The 17,713-nt window shown below is 40.3% G+C and overlaps 1 protein-coding gene across 1 annotated transcript in view; it reads right to left on the reverse strand.

Annotated features, from left to right (window-relative positions):
- LOC103029321 (receptor tyrosine-protein kinase erbB-4-like) overlaps positions 1–17,713 on the reverse strand; it is a 351,238-nt gene that overhangs the window by 59,141 nt on the left and 274,384 nt on the right. Inside the window, exons 12-16 of the mRNA XM_049473086.1 lie at positions 17,286–17,485; positions 15,644–15,776; positions 8,900–8,993; positions 8,641–8,795; positions 1,473–1,517 (exon numbers count right to left, since the gene is read on the reverse strand). Of these exons, the coding sequence (XP_049329043.1) occupies positions 1,473–1,517; positions 8,641–8,795; positions 8,900–8,993; positions 15,644–15,776; positions 17,286–17,485 (627 nt within the window). The remainder of the gene's footprint in view (positions 1–1,472; positions 1,518–8,640; positions 8,796–8,899; positions 8,994–15,643; positions 15,777–17,285; positions 17,486–17,713) is intronic.

Raw genomic sequence — 17,713 nt, forward strand, 5'->3', positions numbered from 1 at the left:
TCAGAGAGAGAGGAGAAGATCTGATACAGACTTTTACTGTTCATTAAATTCATTCATTATTATTCTAAATTTTAGTTTAAACAATGTTAAAATCCACGTAAATCAGTCTATTACAGATTTTTGAACTATCTAACCAATTAAAGCAGTGAGAGACGACTTAGGCATCTAGTTAGCATAGTGCTAATTAGCACGTATAAGCTTTTATTTATTAATATTTACTTCTTTATATCTACAAGTCATTTAGCATTTGGATTATCGTATGTTTCGCACTATAAGACGCACTTAAAATTCTTTAAGGAGCAGTATTAGCATTAGCCGCTAACCACGCTAAGCATTTTTGCCATTCAGTGGTGAGTATTATCTGTACTGTAGCCTGTGTCCAACCCTGGCTAGCACTTCTGGAGCAGCATTAGCACTGGCTGCTAACCACAGTGCTAAGCGCTAGCTCTTTCACTGTTTAGAGGTGCGTATTAACAGCATGTAGCCTGCTGTTAACCCTGACTAGCACTGCTGGAGCAGCATTAGCATTAGCCGCTAACTTTGCAAAGCGCTAGCTCTGGAACGCTAAGCTTACTGTAAATGAATGGAAGCGCTTTTCTCACCCAAATAAACAGTTTTCAGAAGAGAAATCGGTGGAGATTAATATATTCATCTTTGACTTTAAAGTAAATGCTTTTTTTTAAGAATTGCAGTTTTGTTTACTTAACTTAGCTTAGCTTTACATAACTTAATTGCCTCCACCACTACCCGGCGACAAGACCTGCTGAATTAGAAGGAAAACTTTAAATCCGATTCGACGTATAGTGTGATATAATACGGTATATATTTTTAGCACTGGATGGCGCTCAGTCATCACAGAAAACACAGTTCCGCAGCTCCACAGTCTTTTAGTCTTTTAGGTATGGTGCTTATCTGCTCCAGATAGTCCTATTCTATTGGCAGTACTTATGTAAAATAGCTGCATGCATTCAATTTAGAAGGAGTTAACTGTAGTTCACTCATTTACTCTCTTGAAGGTGCACTAAACCCCCTGATTTTAGTTGACTCAGTTCAAATTTGAAAAGGGCTAAAAAGGGGGCATTGGGTGATGTATGGGTTTAGAGGTGGGGCAGGAGGGAGAGCTGATTGGCTGAGATGCAGCAGCAGAAGCAGTGTGCCTCTGCCTTTAACACCTGCGACACACTCCAAACAGTGTTGGTGATGGACTGACCTGTACCTAATGACGTCAATTATGACATCTGAAACACTTCGTTGCTTGGTATCATTGATACTAAAATGTTTTTTTAAGTGTTGTGAGAATGAAAAGCAACATTACAAAGTGATTTTAAAGTAAATGCCTTACTGTAACAACTTGTTTAGGAATGTGTTGCAGTGCTGAAATGCAGGAATGGATGTTTAAACTTTTCTAATTTGGTGTAAAAGAAATAAAGATTTCTTATTTATTGCACTAAAAGAAAACTCTGGGGTCCTACCTGTCCAGCATACCAATGCAGTCTTGGATCCGGGGTCCAGTACACCTGAAAAAAGAGCACAAAGTTTTAAAGTTAAACATAATATACTATTCTTTTGATAATTCACTTAATATATACTTCATATGAACAATTATGTGGGTGCATTTGTGCATAAAAGAGCTAAATATCTATTTTATTCTATTACCCCGATAAAAAAAAACATACTGTATTTTAATTCCAGCTTAGTTTTCAAACTCTGCCGCAGCAGAGAAGCATTTACGCAGAGTACACTTGAACCGGATCAGCAGAACGGGGCAAATTAAAAAACGCGTGGCGGGGAATTAAATCTCTCTCAGCTGGACTCCCTACAATGATACCAGGCTCTAGCGGGCACTAATTGCCAATTAGCTCACAATTAAAGTCGTGGCATGAAGTCCTTCCCTCTAAAAAGAGGCTTCAGAGCTGCAGAGTCTGAATCAGGAACGTTCTGGTCCAGCCATCCGTCTAAATCCTACTAGTATTGTGTCCCATGACCTGTGGGATACGTGGGCAATTTTAGCCAGACACTGCCAGCCACCAACATTACTACCCACAATCCACTGCACTGTCCACTGTGGGTGGTAACAACCTCTATGAGGCATTTCCGGCCAAAATATGCACCCCCGCCATGAAAAGCACCCCCTTTTAGGAGAGCGTTTCTAATTAAAGTTAGCTAAAGCAATTATCTCCGCTTTTATCAGGAAGATGGTATGTACGCGCTGCCTTGTGCAAAGTGCGCTGTATTGTTGACCGATGCACAGCGACACCATCTGCAGCAAGATGATGCTGCAGCTCTTTGGAGGTGGTCGGTGGATTGTCCTTGACTGTTCTCACCATTCTTCTTCTCTGCCTTTCTGATATTTTTCTTGGCCTGCCACTTCTGGGCTTAACAAGAACTGTCCCTGTGGTCTTCCATTTCCTTCCATTTATGTTCCTCACAGTGGAAACTGACAGCTTAAATCTCTGAGACAACTTTTTGTATCCTTCCCCTGAACAACTATGTTGAACAATCTTTGTTTTTAGATCATTTGAGAGTTGTTTTGATGAGCCCATGATGCCACTCTTCAGAGGAGATTCAAATAGGAGAACAACTTGCAATTGGCCACCTTAAATACCTTTTCTCATGATTGGATACACCTGGCTATGAAGTTGAAAGCTCAATGAGGTTACCAAACCAATTTTGTGCTTCAGTAAGTCAGTAAAAAGTAGTTAGGAGTATTCAAATCAATAAAATGATAAGGGTGCCCATACTTTTGCACCGGTCAAATTTTGGTTTAATGCATATTGCACATTTTCTGTTAGTACAATAAACCTCATTTCAATCCTGAAATATTACTGTGTCCATCAGTTATTATATATATGCATATAAAACATCAGAATAATAATAAACAATAAAAGTAATAATAAATAAATTAAAATAAATTAAATAAATTAAAATTTAAAATAAGAAAAAGATAAACATGACACTTCCACACTTCAGTTTGGAATGGCGTAATTTCCCTTCCCTATGTCCCAATAGCTCTTGTATGTTCCTCACCGCTCGACTGGTATTATCCGGTACATTGCACAATCGATGTACAGTTTGGACGTACAGTGGTTGGACAATGAAACTGAAACACCTGGTTTTAGAGCACAATAATTGATTGTGGTGACGGACAGTTCTGGTGGAAACAGGAGAGTTGAGGTGCACATTGAATTCTGCCGTTATTTGATCAGCCGTGGTTTTATGTTTTTTGGATACAATCGGGTTAGCACCCGAACATCCCTTTCAGACAGCTTCCTCTTACAGCGTCCACAGTTAATCCTGTTGGATGTGGTTGGTCCTTCTTGGTGGTATGTTGACATTACCCTGCTGATGATACCGTGGCTCTTGGTGCATCACGAAGACTTGCTGTCTTGGTCACAGATGCGCCAGCAAGACGTGCACCAACAATTTGTCCTCTTTTGAACTCTGGTGTGTCGCCCATAATGTTGTGTGTATTACAATATTTAGAGCAGCACTGTGCTCTTACTCTGCTAATTGAACCTTCACACTCTGCTCTTACTGGTGCAATGTGCAGTTAATGAAGATTGGCCACCAGGCTGCTCCAATTTAGACGTGAAACCTCCCACACTAAAATGACAGGTGTTTCAGTTTCATTGTGTATGAAAACAACCAGCAATATTGAGTCGCTCAACCAACAACCAAACAAGCCCAGAATTGGTCTTGGGTTTGGACTCATGGATTCGAGTGTAAAAAAAGTCCTCAAAGTCGCTCTATCACTCTAATAAAGTTTAGACACAATGTCAGAAGGCACTGCCGTCTTGCTGACTGGACCCCACAGTTCCAGAGAGTTCCAGAAGAAGATCAGCAGCGTCTGACAGCAGCCAGAGGCGACGGACGCCGTCACCGAGATGAAGGTAACGGGCACACTACTGAACACAGGGAAGAGGGCTTTGATTTGGGGAGTAAAGAGAGATCAAGGAGGAATAGAGAAGAAGGGAGGAGAAGGAGAGGAGTGAGGAGGGTTGAGTCGCATTGTCATGTCGGATTGATCTTTCGCTTCGCTCCTGCTGGTAAAAGCAGAACAGCGCGGTTCTGGAAAAGTGAACTTCGGTGACTGGAGACTCAGGACAGCGGTGAGTCGTGCTGATTACTGTTTTTCTGTCGTTTCCTGGAGTTTTTCAAGCCACAAGAGAAGGTCAGTTGAAGTCATTGCTAGTAGGGATGCACCGAAGATGTAAAAAAAAAATATGAAAATATTCAACTAAAAAAAGGGAAAAAAGCACTTTTGATGTACCTAAGAATATCTTGTGTATTTTTTCGGCATATTTTAGTGCTTCTCTCAGTGTGAGAGAGCCAACCGAGAGCCAGAAAACAACAGGTTTAAGTTCATTTTTACACTTTAACTGATTCAGCTGAAAGGAGCAAGCTGTACAGGGCTAGGATAGTACAATAGCACTGCTGAGGAAAATGTATGATTAGAATAGCACTGCTAAAATAAATTTATGATTAGTATAGCATTGCTGAGGTACACTTATGATTAGAATCACATTGCTGAGGTACATTTATGATTAGAACAGCACTGCTGAGGTAAATGTATGATTAGAATAGCACTGCTAAGGTACAATTATGATTGGAATAGCACTGCTGAGGTAGATTTATGATTAGAATAGCACTGCTGATGTAAATGTAAGATTAGAATAGCACTGCTAAGATAAGTTTATGATTAGAATAGCACTGCTAAAGTTCATTCATGATTAGAATAGCACTGCTTGAGGTAAATGTATGATTAAATAGCCCTGCTGATGTAAATGTTTGATTAGAATAATGCCGCTTAGGTAGATTTATGATTATAATAACACTGCTGAGGTAGTAAGTTTATGATTAGAATTGCACTCATGATTAGAACAGCACTGCTAAGGTAAGTTTATGATTAGAACTGCACTGTTGATGTAAATGTTTGATTAGAACAGAGGCAGCTTAGGTAGATTTATGTTAGAATAGCACTGCTGAGGTAAATGTATGATTAAATAGCACTGCTGATGTAAATGTTTGATTAGAATAATGCCGCTTAGGTAGATTTATGATTATAATAACACTGCTGAGGTAAGTTTATGATTAGAATTGCACTCATGATTAGAATAGCACTGCTGAAGTAAATGTATGATTAGAATAGCACTGCTGAGGTAAGTTTAAGATTAGAATAGCACTGCTGAGGTAAATGTATGATTAGAATTGCACTTATGATTAGAATAGCACTGCTGAGGTAAATGTATGATTAGAATAGCACTGCTGAGGTAAATGTATGATTGGAATAGCACTGCTGAGATAAATGTATGATTGGAATAGCACTGCTGAGGTAAGTTTAAGATTAGAATAACACTGCTGAGGTAAATGTATGATTAGAATTGCACTTATGATTAGAATAGCACTGCTGAGGTAAATGTATGATTAGAATAGCACTGCTGAGGTAAATGTATGATTAGAATAGCACTGCTGAGGTAAATGTATGATTGGAATAGCACTGCTGAGATAAATGTATGATTGGAATAGCACTGCTGAGGTAAGTTTAAGATTAGAATAACACTGCTGAGGTAAATGTATGATTAGAATTGCACTCATGATTAGAATAGCAATGCTGAGGTAAATGTATGATTAGAATAGCACTGCCGAGGTAAATGTATGATTAGAATAGTACTGCTGAGGTCAGTTAATGATTAGAATAGCACTGCTGAGGTAAACGTATGATTAGAATAGCACTTAGGAAAATAATGACTAAAGTGCCACAGCTGAGGTAAATGTTAGCAGTGTTCAATAAATGCAGTATATGTTTTTAATATTTTATAATATTATTGTTTATAGGCAACATTTGTTTAAAAACTGTAAAATTATGTTCTGTATGCAGTAAACAACCTACAGCCAAATGATAATTTTGTTTTACTATATTTTTTGACCCAAACTTTTTATTTCAGAACATCTCTATAATAATAATAATAAAAAATGTACGTACCAGCTTACCCTGGGGAAACTCTTGTAGTGTCAGAAATACAAACAAAACACCGGCAAATAAACACACCCACAAATACCCCTGGGTGCATTAAAGCCTGAAGAGATTCTTACAGACACTGAACTGGGTGATGTATGGGCTGCCAGCCACTACACGCATGTTCATAAATACACACTTTTAGTTTGGCTGTTAATCACTGCATATTCACCTTTCATCCACCAGTCAGCAGTTTATATAAACTGATATAAAATAAAATGTACACCCAACCATGTTGTCATACAATCTGTAGTAAAGATCAATCACAGTAAGGGGAGGTCTCAAAACAGATAATTCAATGGTTAGGAATAATCAAACGGGTCATTCCAGAACAGTCAAGGCATGGATAGGACCAGTAGAAAGTAAGGTAGCCTCATGGCAAAGACTAAAAGAAATAGGGGGATGGGTCCTGCAAACCAACAGGGACCAATCACATTGAATGAGAGGTTTTAGGCTCACTGATGAAGTGATTAGATCTCAATCACAGATACGTGGATATTTTAGATCAGGACCAGTTATAGTCAAGAAATGTCTCAGGACAAACAAAGTAGTGGTTAAGATCATTCACATTCAGGAAAAAGGTATTAGAACCAATGTAGTGCACCAATCACACTCAAGAATACATTTTAGAACAAATGAAGTCCTAATCTGAACCAATCAGAGTCAAGGGGAGGTCTCAAAACAAAATTACTCTTTAAGGTGAGGTCTTAAAACAAATAAAGTATAAAGTGGTGATCAGGACCAATTACATTCAAGGGGAGGTCTCAAAACTAAATGACTCTTTAACTGGAGGTCCTAAAACCAACAAAGTGGTTATCAGGACCAATCATAGTCAAGGGGAGGTCTCAGAACTAAATTACTCTTTGGCGGGAGGTCTTAAACCAAATAAAGTGTTAATCAGGACCAAAAACCCTGTCGAGATGGGTCTCAGAACAAAAGATTTGCTGATATGACCAATCATAGTATAGGGGAGGTCTCAGAACTAAATTACTCTTTGGAGGGAGGTCCTAAACCAAAGAAAGTATTAATCAGGACCAATCACAATTAGTAGGTGCTCTCAAAAGTAAAAAGGCAGTGGTCAGGACCAATCACAGCCAAGGGGAGGTCTCAGAACTAAATTAATCTTTAAGGGGATGTCTTAAACCAATCGAACAGGTCATCAGGATCAATCACAGTCAGGAATGGGTTTCAGAGATTATTCTTTAGACAAAGGTCTTAAACCAACTAAAGTGGTGATTAGGATCAATTACAGTCAGGGATGGGTCTCAGAACAAAAGATTTGCTGATATGACCAATCATAGCCAAGGGAAGGTCTCAAACCTAAATGACTCTTTATCTGGAGGTTCTAAAACCAAAAAAGTGTTAATCAGGACCAATCCCAGTCAAGGGGAGGTCTCAGAACTAAATGACTCTGTATCTGGAGTTCCTAAAACAAAAAAAGTGCTAACCAGAACCAATTACAGTCAAGGGGAAGTCTCAAAATTGAATTATTCTTTCGGTGGACATCTTAAACCAAATAAAGTTGTGGTCAACTAACAAGTAACTAACTAACACCAAACATCAAGCTAACAAGGCATGGGTCTCAGAACAAAAGAGTTGCTGATATGACCAATCATAGATAAGGGAATGTCTCAAAATTAAATGACTCTTTAGGTGGAGGTCTTAAACAAAATTAAACAATAATCAGAACTAAATACAGTCAAAGGGAGGTCTCAAAACTAAATTACTCTTTAGGGGGAGGTCCTAAAACCAATAAAGTGCTAATCATGACCAATAGAAGTCAAGGGGAGGTCTCAATGGGACATTTTAGAAAAATAAAGTCTTAATAAGCACCGATAAGCAATGGAGGGGTCTCAAAATTGAATATTTTTTAGGGAGAGGTCTTTAACTAACTAAAGTTGTGATCAGGACCAATCACAGTCAGGATGGGTCTCAGAACAAAAGGGTTAAGGGGTAACTAAATTACTGGGCGTCCTAAAACCAGGAGAGTGTTAATCAGGACCAATCACGGATAGTAGGTGCCCTCAAAACTAAAGAGACAGGGGCCAGGACCAAATTTCTCTGTAAGGAGATGTCTTAAAACTAACAATGTGCTAATCAGGACCAATCACAGTCAAGGGGATGTCTCAGAACTAAATTACTCTTTAGGGGGAGGTGATTAGGACCAATCACAGTCAAGGGGATGTCTCAAAACTAAATTACTTTTTAAGGGGAGGTCATAAACCAAATACCAAAAGTGGTGATCAGGACTAATTACAGTCAGGGATTGCACTTAGAGTGAAGAGGTTGATGTCACCAATCACAGTCAGTAGGAGATCTCAGACCAAACAAGGGTAGATCTGGACCAAATACACCTAGTGGACAATATAGAACAAATAAAGTGCCAATAAGGACCAATCACAGTCAAGGGAAGGTCTCAAATTCCATCTGAATGAATAATTTGGTCTTTAGGGGAAGATCTTAAACCCAATATGGTAGTGATCAAGACTAATTACAGTTATGGGTCCCATATAAACACTAATTGATGTTGTTTTGGAAAAGACTGAGACATAATTTGGATTTTAAAGTACACTGTTGGCTTTGAATGATCATGTTAGGGACCGTCCACAAACTAACGATCTTACCCCTGGGTGCAGTTGGGGTGGCAGGGATGGCACTCGTTGTTGGATTCGGCGTATTTGAAGATGAAGCTGGTGGCTCCCTGAAGCCCGTCAGGACATTTCTCCACACAGTTTGGACCGTCCTTCAGATGGAGACATTTTGTACACTGATCTGGACCCTGAGGAACAGTTTCACAGTTACACAAGTCTCAAAACTTTTGAGAAGATTCTCAAAAGAAAAGAAAAAAAGAAAGAAAGAATAAGGAATATAGCACTCTCTTACCGGGCCGTGACAGGTCATGGTCTTATCTCCAGCTTTCTCACACTGGCTGTCACACTCCATGCACACTGAACCGTTGGCAAACTCGCGGATATCTCTGAAATACACAAATATACACATGTTAAAAGGCATCAGAAAAAAATGTTTAACATCTCAATGTTAAAGAAAAATCTCAAAATATCCTAAATTCAATCAATACTAGCAATGTAGTTCATGTATTTTTACTTATTTTAGAAGAGAACATAATGTTCTATTGAGATTATTGCAATGTACCACCATTAATCACTTGGAATACCACAGCAACCACTTCAAAACACCTTATGCATTCATCAAACAACCCCTAACCAACCACTTGAGACACCACAGTAACCATGTTGGGATACCAACAAAAAAAAATGCTGATATAAGAGCTGATATACAGTAAGTCCATTTGGCTTACCACCTTGGAACCACCTAGCAAGACCTTAGGAACCACCAGGAAACATTGTACTAACACACTCTCAACACCTTAGCAATCACGTAGAAGACCACTGCAATAGCAAGCGATCTGGAATACTGTGATAATAACAAGTCCATATAGCTAGCACACCATTGGAACCACCTACCTAGACCCAAAGATCCACCAGAGATAGCATAGCAACCTGCCAACAACACCCCAGCAAGATCTATAAACGCTATAACTGTATATAAAACACTGTACTAACACTCTCAACATCCTAGCATTAAGGTAGAACATCACTGCAGTCACCTAGCAACCACATGAGATCCCAGAAACCACCAGGGACTTATTTAAGTAACTATATCAAACACGGTACTAACACACTCTCAACATCTTCTAAGAAATCACTTAGAAGACCACTGCAATAACATGGCAACTACATGAAACCCCACTGTAAAAGTCCTGAAGTACAAGTCATCTGAAATACTGTGATAAGAGCAAGTCCTCATGGCATACCATAGGAACCACCTAGCAAGACCTGAAGAGCTGTCTGTGATAGCATAGCAACCTGCGAGTAACAATAAAAGCAATTATATAAAACACTGTACTAACACTCTCAACACCCAAGCATTAAGGTAGAACACCACTGCAATCCCCTAGCAACCCCCTAGCAACCACATGATATCTTAGAAACCACCAGGGATAACAATAATCAATGCCCCCAAGTGGTTTTGTGTGTACTGCACCTTGCATATACATTGTGTTAATTTCTAAAACACGTAGATGACAGCGAGTATATCTCTGCCCTTATAGTCAACTAGGACATCACTGCAATCACCTAGCAACCCTAAGCAACCACATGAGACACCACTGTATCCACCATAAACTACCCTAATAATGGAGTGCTGAAAAATTATCACGTTACACGTAACATCTAAAAACCACATGGTATACACATCAAACAGGGAAAGCATAGCAGCTACATCACTGCAATCTCATCACATGAGACACCACTGTAACCACCCTGAAATACCATAAAGACCATTTAAGACCATAGCAACCATTGGAAGCTGGAACATATAGGGCCTTACGAACATTACATCATGACATCAGAACACAGAGCCTTGCGACATAGGAACCCCAGAGCAACCACATGAGACACCCCTGTATCCACCTTGAAATACCGTAGGAGCCACCTTGGATACTAAGACAATAGCACATTAGTAGCATCCTTGGAACCACATGGCATACCAAAGCAACCATGTCTTACTTCACTTCATGCTTCCCTCTGCTGACAACTTTTACCGGAATCTCATTTTCCAGCAGGACTTGGCACACTGCCCACACTGCCAAAAGTACCAATTGGTCTTGATATGTAATATTCAAATTTTTTTGAGATACTGATTCTTGGGTTTTCATTGGCTGTAAGCCATAATCAACATCAATAAAATAAATAAACGCTTAAAATAGATCACTCTGTATGTAATACATCTATATAATAAGATAATATGAGTTTCACATTTTCAACTGAATTACTAAAAAAAAATAAAACATGGTGCAAACAACAAATACCCTAGCAACCACCCCTGAATTACTTTAGCCCCAATGCAAATTATAAATAATACAATTGTATTTACACATATGTATCAGAAGCATTATGTTATTTACTATAACAATCCAAGCACTATATCATGCAAGGAGCTTTCATCTCAGCAACGTCAGCAGAAACTGAAAAATCAACCTCAAGCCAATTCCCAAGTCTCTGGCCTACAAACGCCTCCAGACTCCAGAGCTGGACGAGTTCACTAAAATGAGCCCTGGGTCAATATGCTAAACAGACCTGTGAAAGAGGATCCATGCATAATTTACTGCAGAGTAATTCATTGGCAAACATGGCTGTTCCTCCAACAGACCACCGAGGAACCAGGCAAACAACCCCCCCACCCCCTCAGTTTCATCCCAACAGATGGCTGCAGGCAGCCCACGGGCCGAGCCCGCTGGGAAACCACCTGGATGAGCTGTCAATACCTGTCCCTGTCTCCATATACGCCAACGTTTCCACCAGGAACTGGCAACCATTACAGTTGCCAAAAGGCTAACATGCTAATAATATGCTGAGAGGGAACCACAGTTCAGATACTGACTCTCAGAAGCACATAACTAATCAATTTTGGATTTTTGTATTGATGTGGTATACTGTAATACTGGTATTATGGCTAAGCAACTTGTATAGTTATGTAAATGACTTGCTGAGGATATCCAGGTACACTAATATTGAAATAATATGCACATTGATGTTGAGATTATATATAAATATAAATATGCAGTCCTGAGAACATTGGAAACATGTACTCTGGAAAGACCCTGGAAGACAGGAACCTTAAACACAGAGACCTGGGAACACCTGTGCTGGAAGCATCATGGAACTGAGCACATGGTCCTGAGAGCATAGCATCCTGAAGAGTAGGACCTTTGTAAACAGGGCAATGAGACCACAGGACCATGGAATATAGAGTCTTCAGTACGCTGGAACACAAAGTCTTAGGACATAAGACATCTTGGGAGCCCTAGGACATAGGACCCTGGGGTATAGGACCCTGGGACATTGAGATTTTGGACATTGAGTACTGGGACATAGGACCATGGGACCTTAGATTTAGAACCTTTAAAATACATGATCCCTGGGACATAAAGGAAATACCATGTAGCACTTGGACATAGGACCCTGGAACACTGACCCTTGGAACTTAGGATGCTAGAACATTAAGCCCTGGAACATAGGACCCTAGAACATTAAGCCCTGGAACATAGGACCCTAGAACATTAAGCCCTGGAACATAGGACCCTAGAAAATTAAGCCCTGGAACAAAGGACTCTAGAATATTAAGCCCTGTAACATAGGACCATAGAACATTAAGCCCTAGAACATAGGACCCTGGAATATGAAGTCCTGGAACATAGGACCCTGGAAGCTCTGGTACATAGGACACTAGAACACAGGACCATGGAACACTGATGACCCCTGGAACACAGGACCATAGAACACAGAACCATGGGTCATTGAGCCCTGGGACATAGGACCCTGGAACACTGACCCCCTAGGACATAGGACCCTGGAACAACATTGAGCCCTGAAGCATAGGACCTTGGAACACTGAGCCCTGGAACAAAGGATCATGGAACCCTGGAGCATTGAGCCCTGGAACATATGACCATGGAACACTGAGCCCTGGGATATTGATCTCTAAGATCGTAGGACCCTAAAATATAGAACTCTGGGAGCTTAGGTGCCTTAAACATAGAACATTTAAATCATATGAGCCCTGGGACAAAGGATCTTGGGACGAAGAGCCCTGAAACACAAAGGCATGAAATATAGAAATCTGGAACACCCGGCCTTTAAAACACAAATTGATGAAAAACTGTGGAACACATCGAACAGCCCTGAGAACCCTGGAGTGTCCTGGAACTTTAATACCCTGGAACTTTGAGCCTTTGGAAGAACAGAGTTCCGAGAACACAGGGCCCACATGAAGACATAAAATCCTAATATATATATATTTCTAGGCAGCTCAGACAATTGAGCTCTGGGTATGTTCCTCATACTGAAAACAGCATAATGCACAGGAACTCCAATTCACTGTTAACCAGATTAGTGGTTTGAACTGAAGTGTTTTTGCAGGTAGCTGGAAGGTAGGAGTAAACAGACCTGCTGTGACTGTGACGCACTAAAATGAGTCACATAGAAAAAAACACTGCAAAAAAAGGCTAAACTGAGAAATTGCAGAAACAAACAGGTTCCAGCCTTCTAGCAGTGCAGGAATGAATCAGTGCAGCTAATAAGGAGGCTGTAGAGCAGCGTAATGCTAATGAAATATTCCTAATGACGCTCCAGACGCCTCCATTACCAGCTATCTGATGGAAACTAGGCCGAGAGCTTCGGCGCTGTGTTTAAAACTCGTTATTGAGGAGTCGTTTGCGCTAATGCCGACAGAGCCTGATAATAGCAATGATAAAGTGGGTTTCACAAGTGGATTGCAGAGACAGTCTTTTGATTGCAGGGTGAGAACTGAAGGAATAATGATGAGAATCTCTTGCAATCACTCTATGCTATATATTATTATACGTTCCAAAGACCTGGTGCATCTGCATATGCATTGCAGGTGCATGCATGTGCCGTTTGCCACATAAGATACAGTAGGTGGTCAGATTGGTACATTCTTGGCTAATCATATAACTAGTGTCGGTTATACTTTTATACTCATGCAATGAGACAACGTAGCAATGTAGTTGCTACATAGTAAGATCAAATTTGGGTCCTTTGGTGTTTTGTCCTTTGGACCAAACAAGGTAGTAAAAGTGTAAAATCATCTTTAGATACCTACAGGCGTTAAATACTGAAACTGAAACACCTGTCATCATTTTAGTGTGGGAGGTTTCATGGCTAAATTGGAGCAGCCTGGTGTTCTATCTTCATTAATTACACATTATTGCACCAGTAAGAGCAGAGTGTGAAGGTTCAATTAGCAGAGTAAGAGCACGGTTCTGCTCAAAATATTGCAATGCACACAACATTATGGGTGACATACCAGAGTTCAAAAGAGGACAAATTGTTGGTGCACGTCTTGCCGAAGCATCTGTGACCAAGACAGCAAGTCTTTGTGATGCATCAAGAGACACGGTATCCAGGGTAATGTCAGCATACCACCAAGAAGGACCAACCACATCCAACAGGATTAACTGTGGACGCTGTAAGAGGAAACTGTCCGTCACCACAATAAATTATTGTGCTCTAAAACCAGGTGTTTCAGTTTCATTCTCAATTGTGAATCTATAGAAGGGAAGTATGGCTGTGTTTAGCTGTGTTTAGCCTTTAGCTAACCGTACACAAGAGTGAGTACGACATGATTTTTTTATGGTTGGTGATTTTCTTAATTATCGAATCTTCACCAGCGTGTTCTACAATCCCATTAGGACCAAAAATACAATTTAAAAGTACTGCAGAGTGACAATCCACTTATATTTAATACACTCTGTTCCTGATCTCCGGACCACCAGCTCTTCACGGAGCAACTCGTGGGCAGGTCTCACCGGGGCTACAATAAAGGTTAAAGAAATGAAATAAAACAAAGCAAAACAACACAAAAAAAGCCATAAAATGAATAGAATTAGAGAATGACAACCCAAAAACACATCAAGCTCCCCTCCATTCATCAAACTCCTGACACTCCCCTGCAGCTACAGCCCATTGTCAGGCACTAAATTAAAAATTTCTATCACCGGGGAGCCCCATTCACTTGGAGTGCAGGGCGGAGGATTGCTATTGTTTAATGAATACAGCAGGAGAAAATGTTCCCGTCTGTACCTTTTTTTAATGGTCCCGCTGGACTGAAATGGTAATTTCCTTTGTCACGCTCGCATCTCCGGGTCAGTTCAGTAGTGGGTTTGTCTGTTCAGTGTGTTTATTGAGGGGGAGGAGAGGAACTAGCAGTATTTTTGGCTCTTTAAATGGTGGAACAGTTGATGAAGTTCCTATGCATCTCTGATTGTGCTATTTATAGGTTTATGTTTGAGTAAAATGAACATTGTTGTTTTATTCTATAAACTACAGACAACATTTCTCCCAAATTCCAAACAAAAATATTGACATTTAGAGCATTTATTTGCAGAAAATGAGAAATGGCTGAAATAACAAAAATAAAAAATAAAGATGCAGAGCTTTCAGACCTCAAATAATGCAAAGAAAAAAAAACAAGTTCATATTTATACAATTTTAAGAGTTAAGAAATCAATATTTGTAAAAAAAAAAACTGTTTTTTAATCACAGTTTTTATGCATCTTGGCATCATGTTCTCCTCCACCAGTCTTACACACTGCTTTTGGATACCTTTATGCTGCTTTACTCCTGGTGCAAAAATTCAAGCAGTTTAGTTTGGTGGTTTGATGGCTTGTGATCATCCATCTTCCTCTTGATTACATTCCAGAGTTTTTTTAATTTGGTATAATAAAAAATAAAAAAACTCATCATTTTTAAGTGGTCTCTTATTTTTTTCTAGAGCTGTGAAACTCTATATATTATATAGATGTATTAAACACACAGAGTGATCTATTTTAAATGTTTATTTCTTTTAATGTTGATTGTTGATTATGACTTACAGCCAATAAAACTCAAAAATCAATGTCTCAGAAAATTAGAATATTATAAAAGACCAATGGGTATTTTTGGTAAGCAGTGTGGGCAGTGTGCCAAGTCCTGCTGGTAAATGAAATCTGCACTTTAATATACAATACCAGACTGCAACACTCACCCGCGGTACAGGTTACAGGACCTCACACAGGTCCTGCCCCGACTGTAGAACCTGCAGGACAGACACTGATCGGGACCAGGACCCCAGCAGCCATCTTCAGAACACAGTTTATCACATACCATCCGCTCTTGAGCTGTCAAACACACACACACACACACACACACACATATGGTACTGAACAATCATTCTGCATTTGTCTTAATTGAACAGCTGTTTATTAGAATGCAACCAACAATTGCTTATGTTAAGTCTTTACTTGATAACTGCACCACCACTACCGAATGATGATCTGCTTTACTTGTTGCTGTTGATGTTGCTGAACACATGCAGTGACCAGTTTCTGAACACAGAGCATGTTCGTTCTGGTGTAAAAACTGTTATCACCAATAACAGTGAGCATAGGTATGATGCAAGGGTGTTTCCACATCTGCTCTGCTATAACTTGGTTTGGTGTGGGCCGGTTGTAACTGGTCTGGCCTTGTTTGGGTTTAAGATGGGATAGGATGGGATGTGTTGGGTTGGGACATGGATGGAATAAGATGGAATGGGATGGGTTTGGATAGGACAGGATAGGATACTTTATTATATAGATGGGATTGGATAGGATGTGTTGGGATAGGTTGGGTTGGGTTTGAACTGATCTGGTCTGGTCTGATCTGGCTTGGCTTGGCTTGGTCAGGTCTGATTTGGTCTGGTTGATTTCACACAAGGAAAACTCAAGTGCAGTGGTCTGATCTGATTTGTTTTGGTTTGCTTTAGTGTTACTTGGGATTGGATAGGATAAAATAGGATAGGTTGGGTTGAGTTTGGTTTAAACTTATCTGGTCTGGTCAGATTTGGTTTTGTTCATTTAAAATAGTCTGGTTTAAAGTGGTCTGGTCTGGCTTGGCTTGGCTTGGCTTGGCATGGCATGGCATGGTATGGCATGGCATGTATTGGATTGGTTTGTTGTGGCTTGGCGTGGCGTGGCATAGCTTGGCTTGGTATGGCATGGTATGGCATGGCATGGACTGGATTGGTTTGTTCTGGCTTGGCGTGGCGTGGCGTGGCGTGGCATTGCTTGGCTTGGTATGGTATGGTATGGCATGGCATGGATTGGATTGGTTTGTTGTGGCGTGGCGTGGGGTGGTGTGGCATATCTTGGCGTGGCTTGGCTTAGTATGGTATGGCATGGATTGGCCTGCTTAGCATGGATTGGTCTAATTTGATATGGCTTGGCATGGACTGATTTTATATGGCCTGGCTTGGCTTGGCTTGGCTGGGTTTGATATGGCTTGGCTTGGCTTGATATGGCTTGGCCTGGTTTAATCTGGTCTGGTCTGATATGGTTTAATTTAGTCTGATTCGATATGGCTTGGCTTGGCTTGGCCTGTTCTGGCTTGGTTTGGTTTGTTATAGTTGTCATAGTTTAGACTGGTTTGATTTCACACAAGGAAAAACCCACAAATATGTACCACATGAGAGCATTCTTTCTTTTTATTGGTCAGAGCTGTCTTGTATGGAGAAGTATAGTACATTTCTGTACAGTTTAGCATGGAGCAGTACTATTTAGTTTAATAACTGTATTCAGTATTGAGTCGTGGTTATGTCAGTGTAGCGCAGGTGTTTTGTCTGTGTTTTGTAGGTGAATGATGTCACTCACTGCACTCCCGCGGGTCCTTGTTGCTCTTGATAAGAGCTCTCTGGCCGCCGGTGCGGAACAGTCCGGTCCAGTTGACGGTGTTGTAGTAGCACAGCTGGCTGTTGTTGGTGATGTAGACGTTGCCGGCGCTGATCTCCTTCAGGGACTGGAACTGGAGGGCGGTGATCCAGCGCTGCTTCAGGATCAGCAATGAAATCCCACTGGAGAGGGAGGGAAACAACTGTTAGCATGAGTGCTAATGTGAACATGGAGAGATTGCTGAACAAGTCGTTTGGGTTGTACCTTTTTTAGTATTTTTATGTGGTATCAAGGGCAGTTAATTTAGTGAGAAAGTCTGAGGTCTTGTGGAATTTCTTCCAAGCAAAACGTAAAATGAATTAGTTCTGAATTTAAATAAACTTAGCAACGAGAAAAATATATTTTAAAGC

This window comes from Astyanax mexicanus, unplaced genomic scaffold (genome assembly GCF_023375975.1).
Source record: "Astyanax mexicanus isolate ESR-SI-001 unplaced genomic scaffold, AstMex3_surface scaffold_33, whole genome shotgun sequence".
In the NCBI taxonomy this organism is placed as follows: Eukaryota; Metazoa; Chordata; class Actinopteri; order Characiformes; family Acestrorhamphidae; genus Astyanax; species Astyanax mexicanus.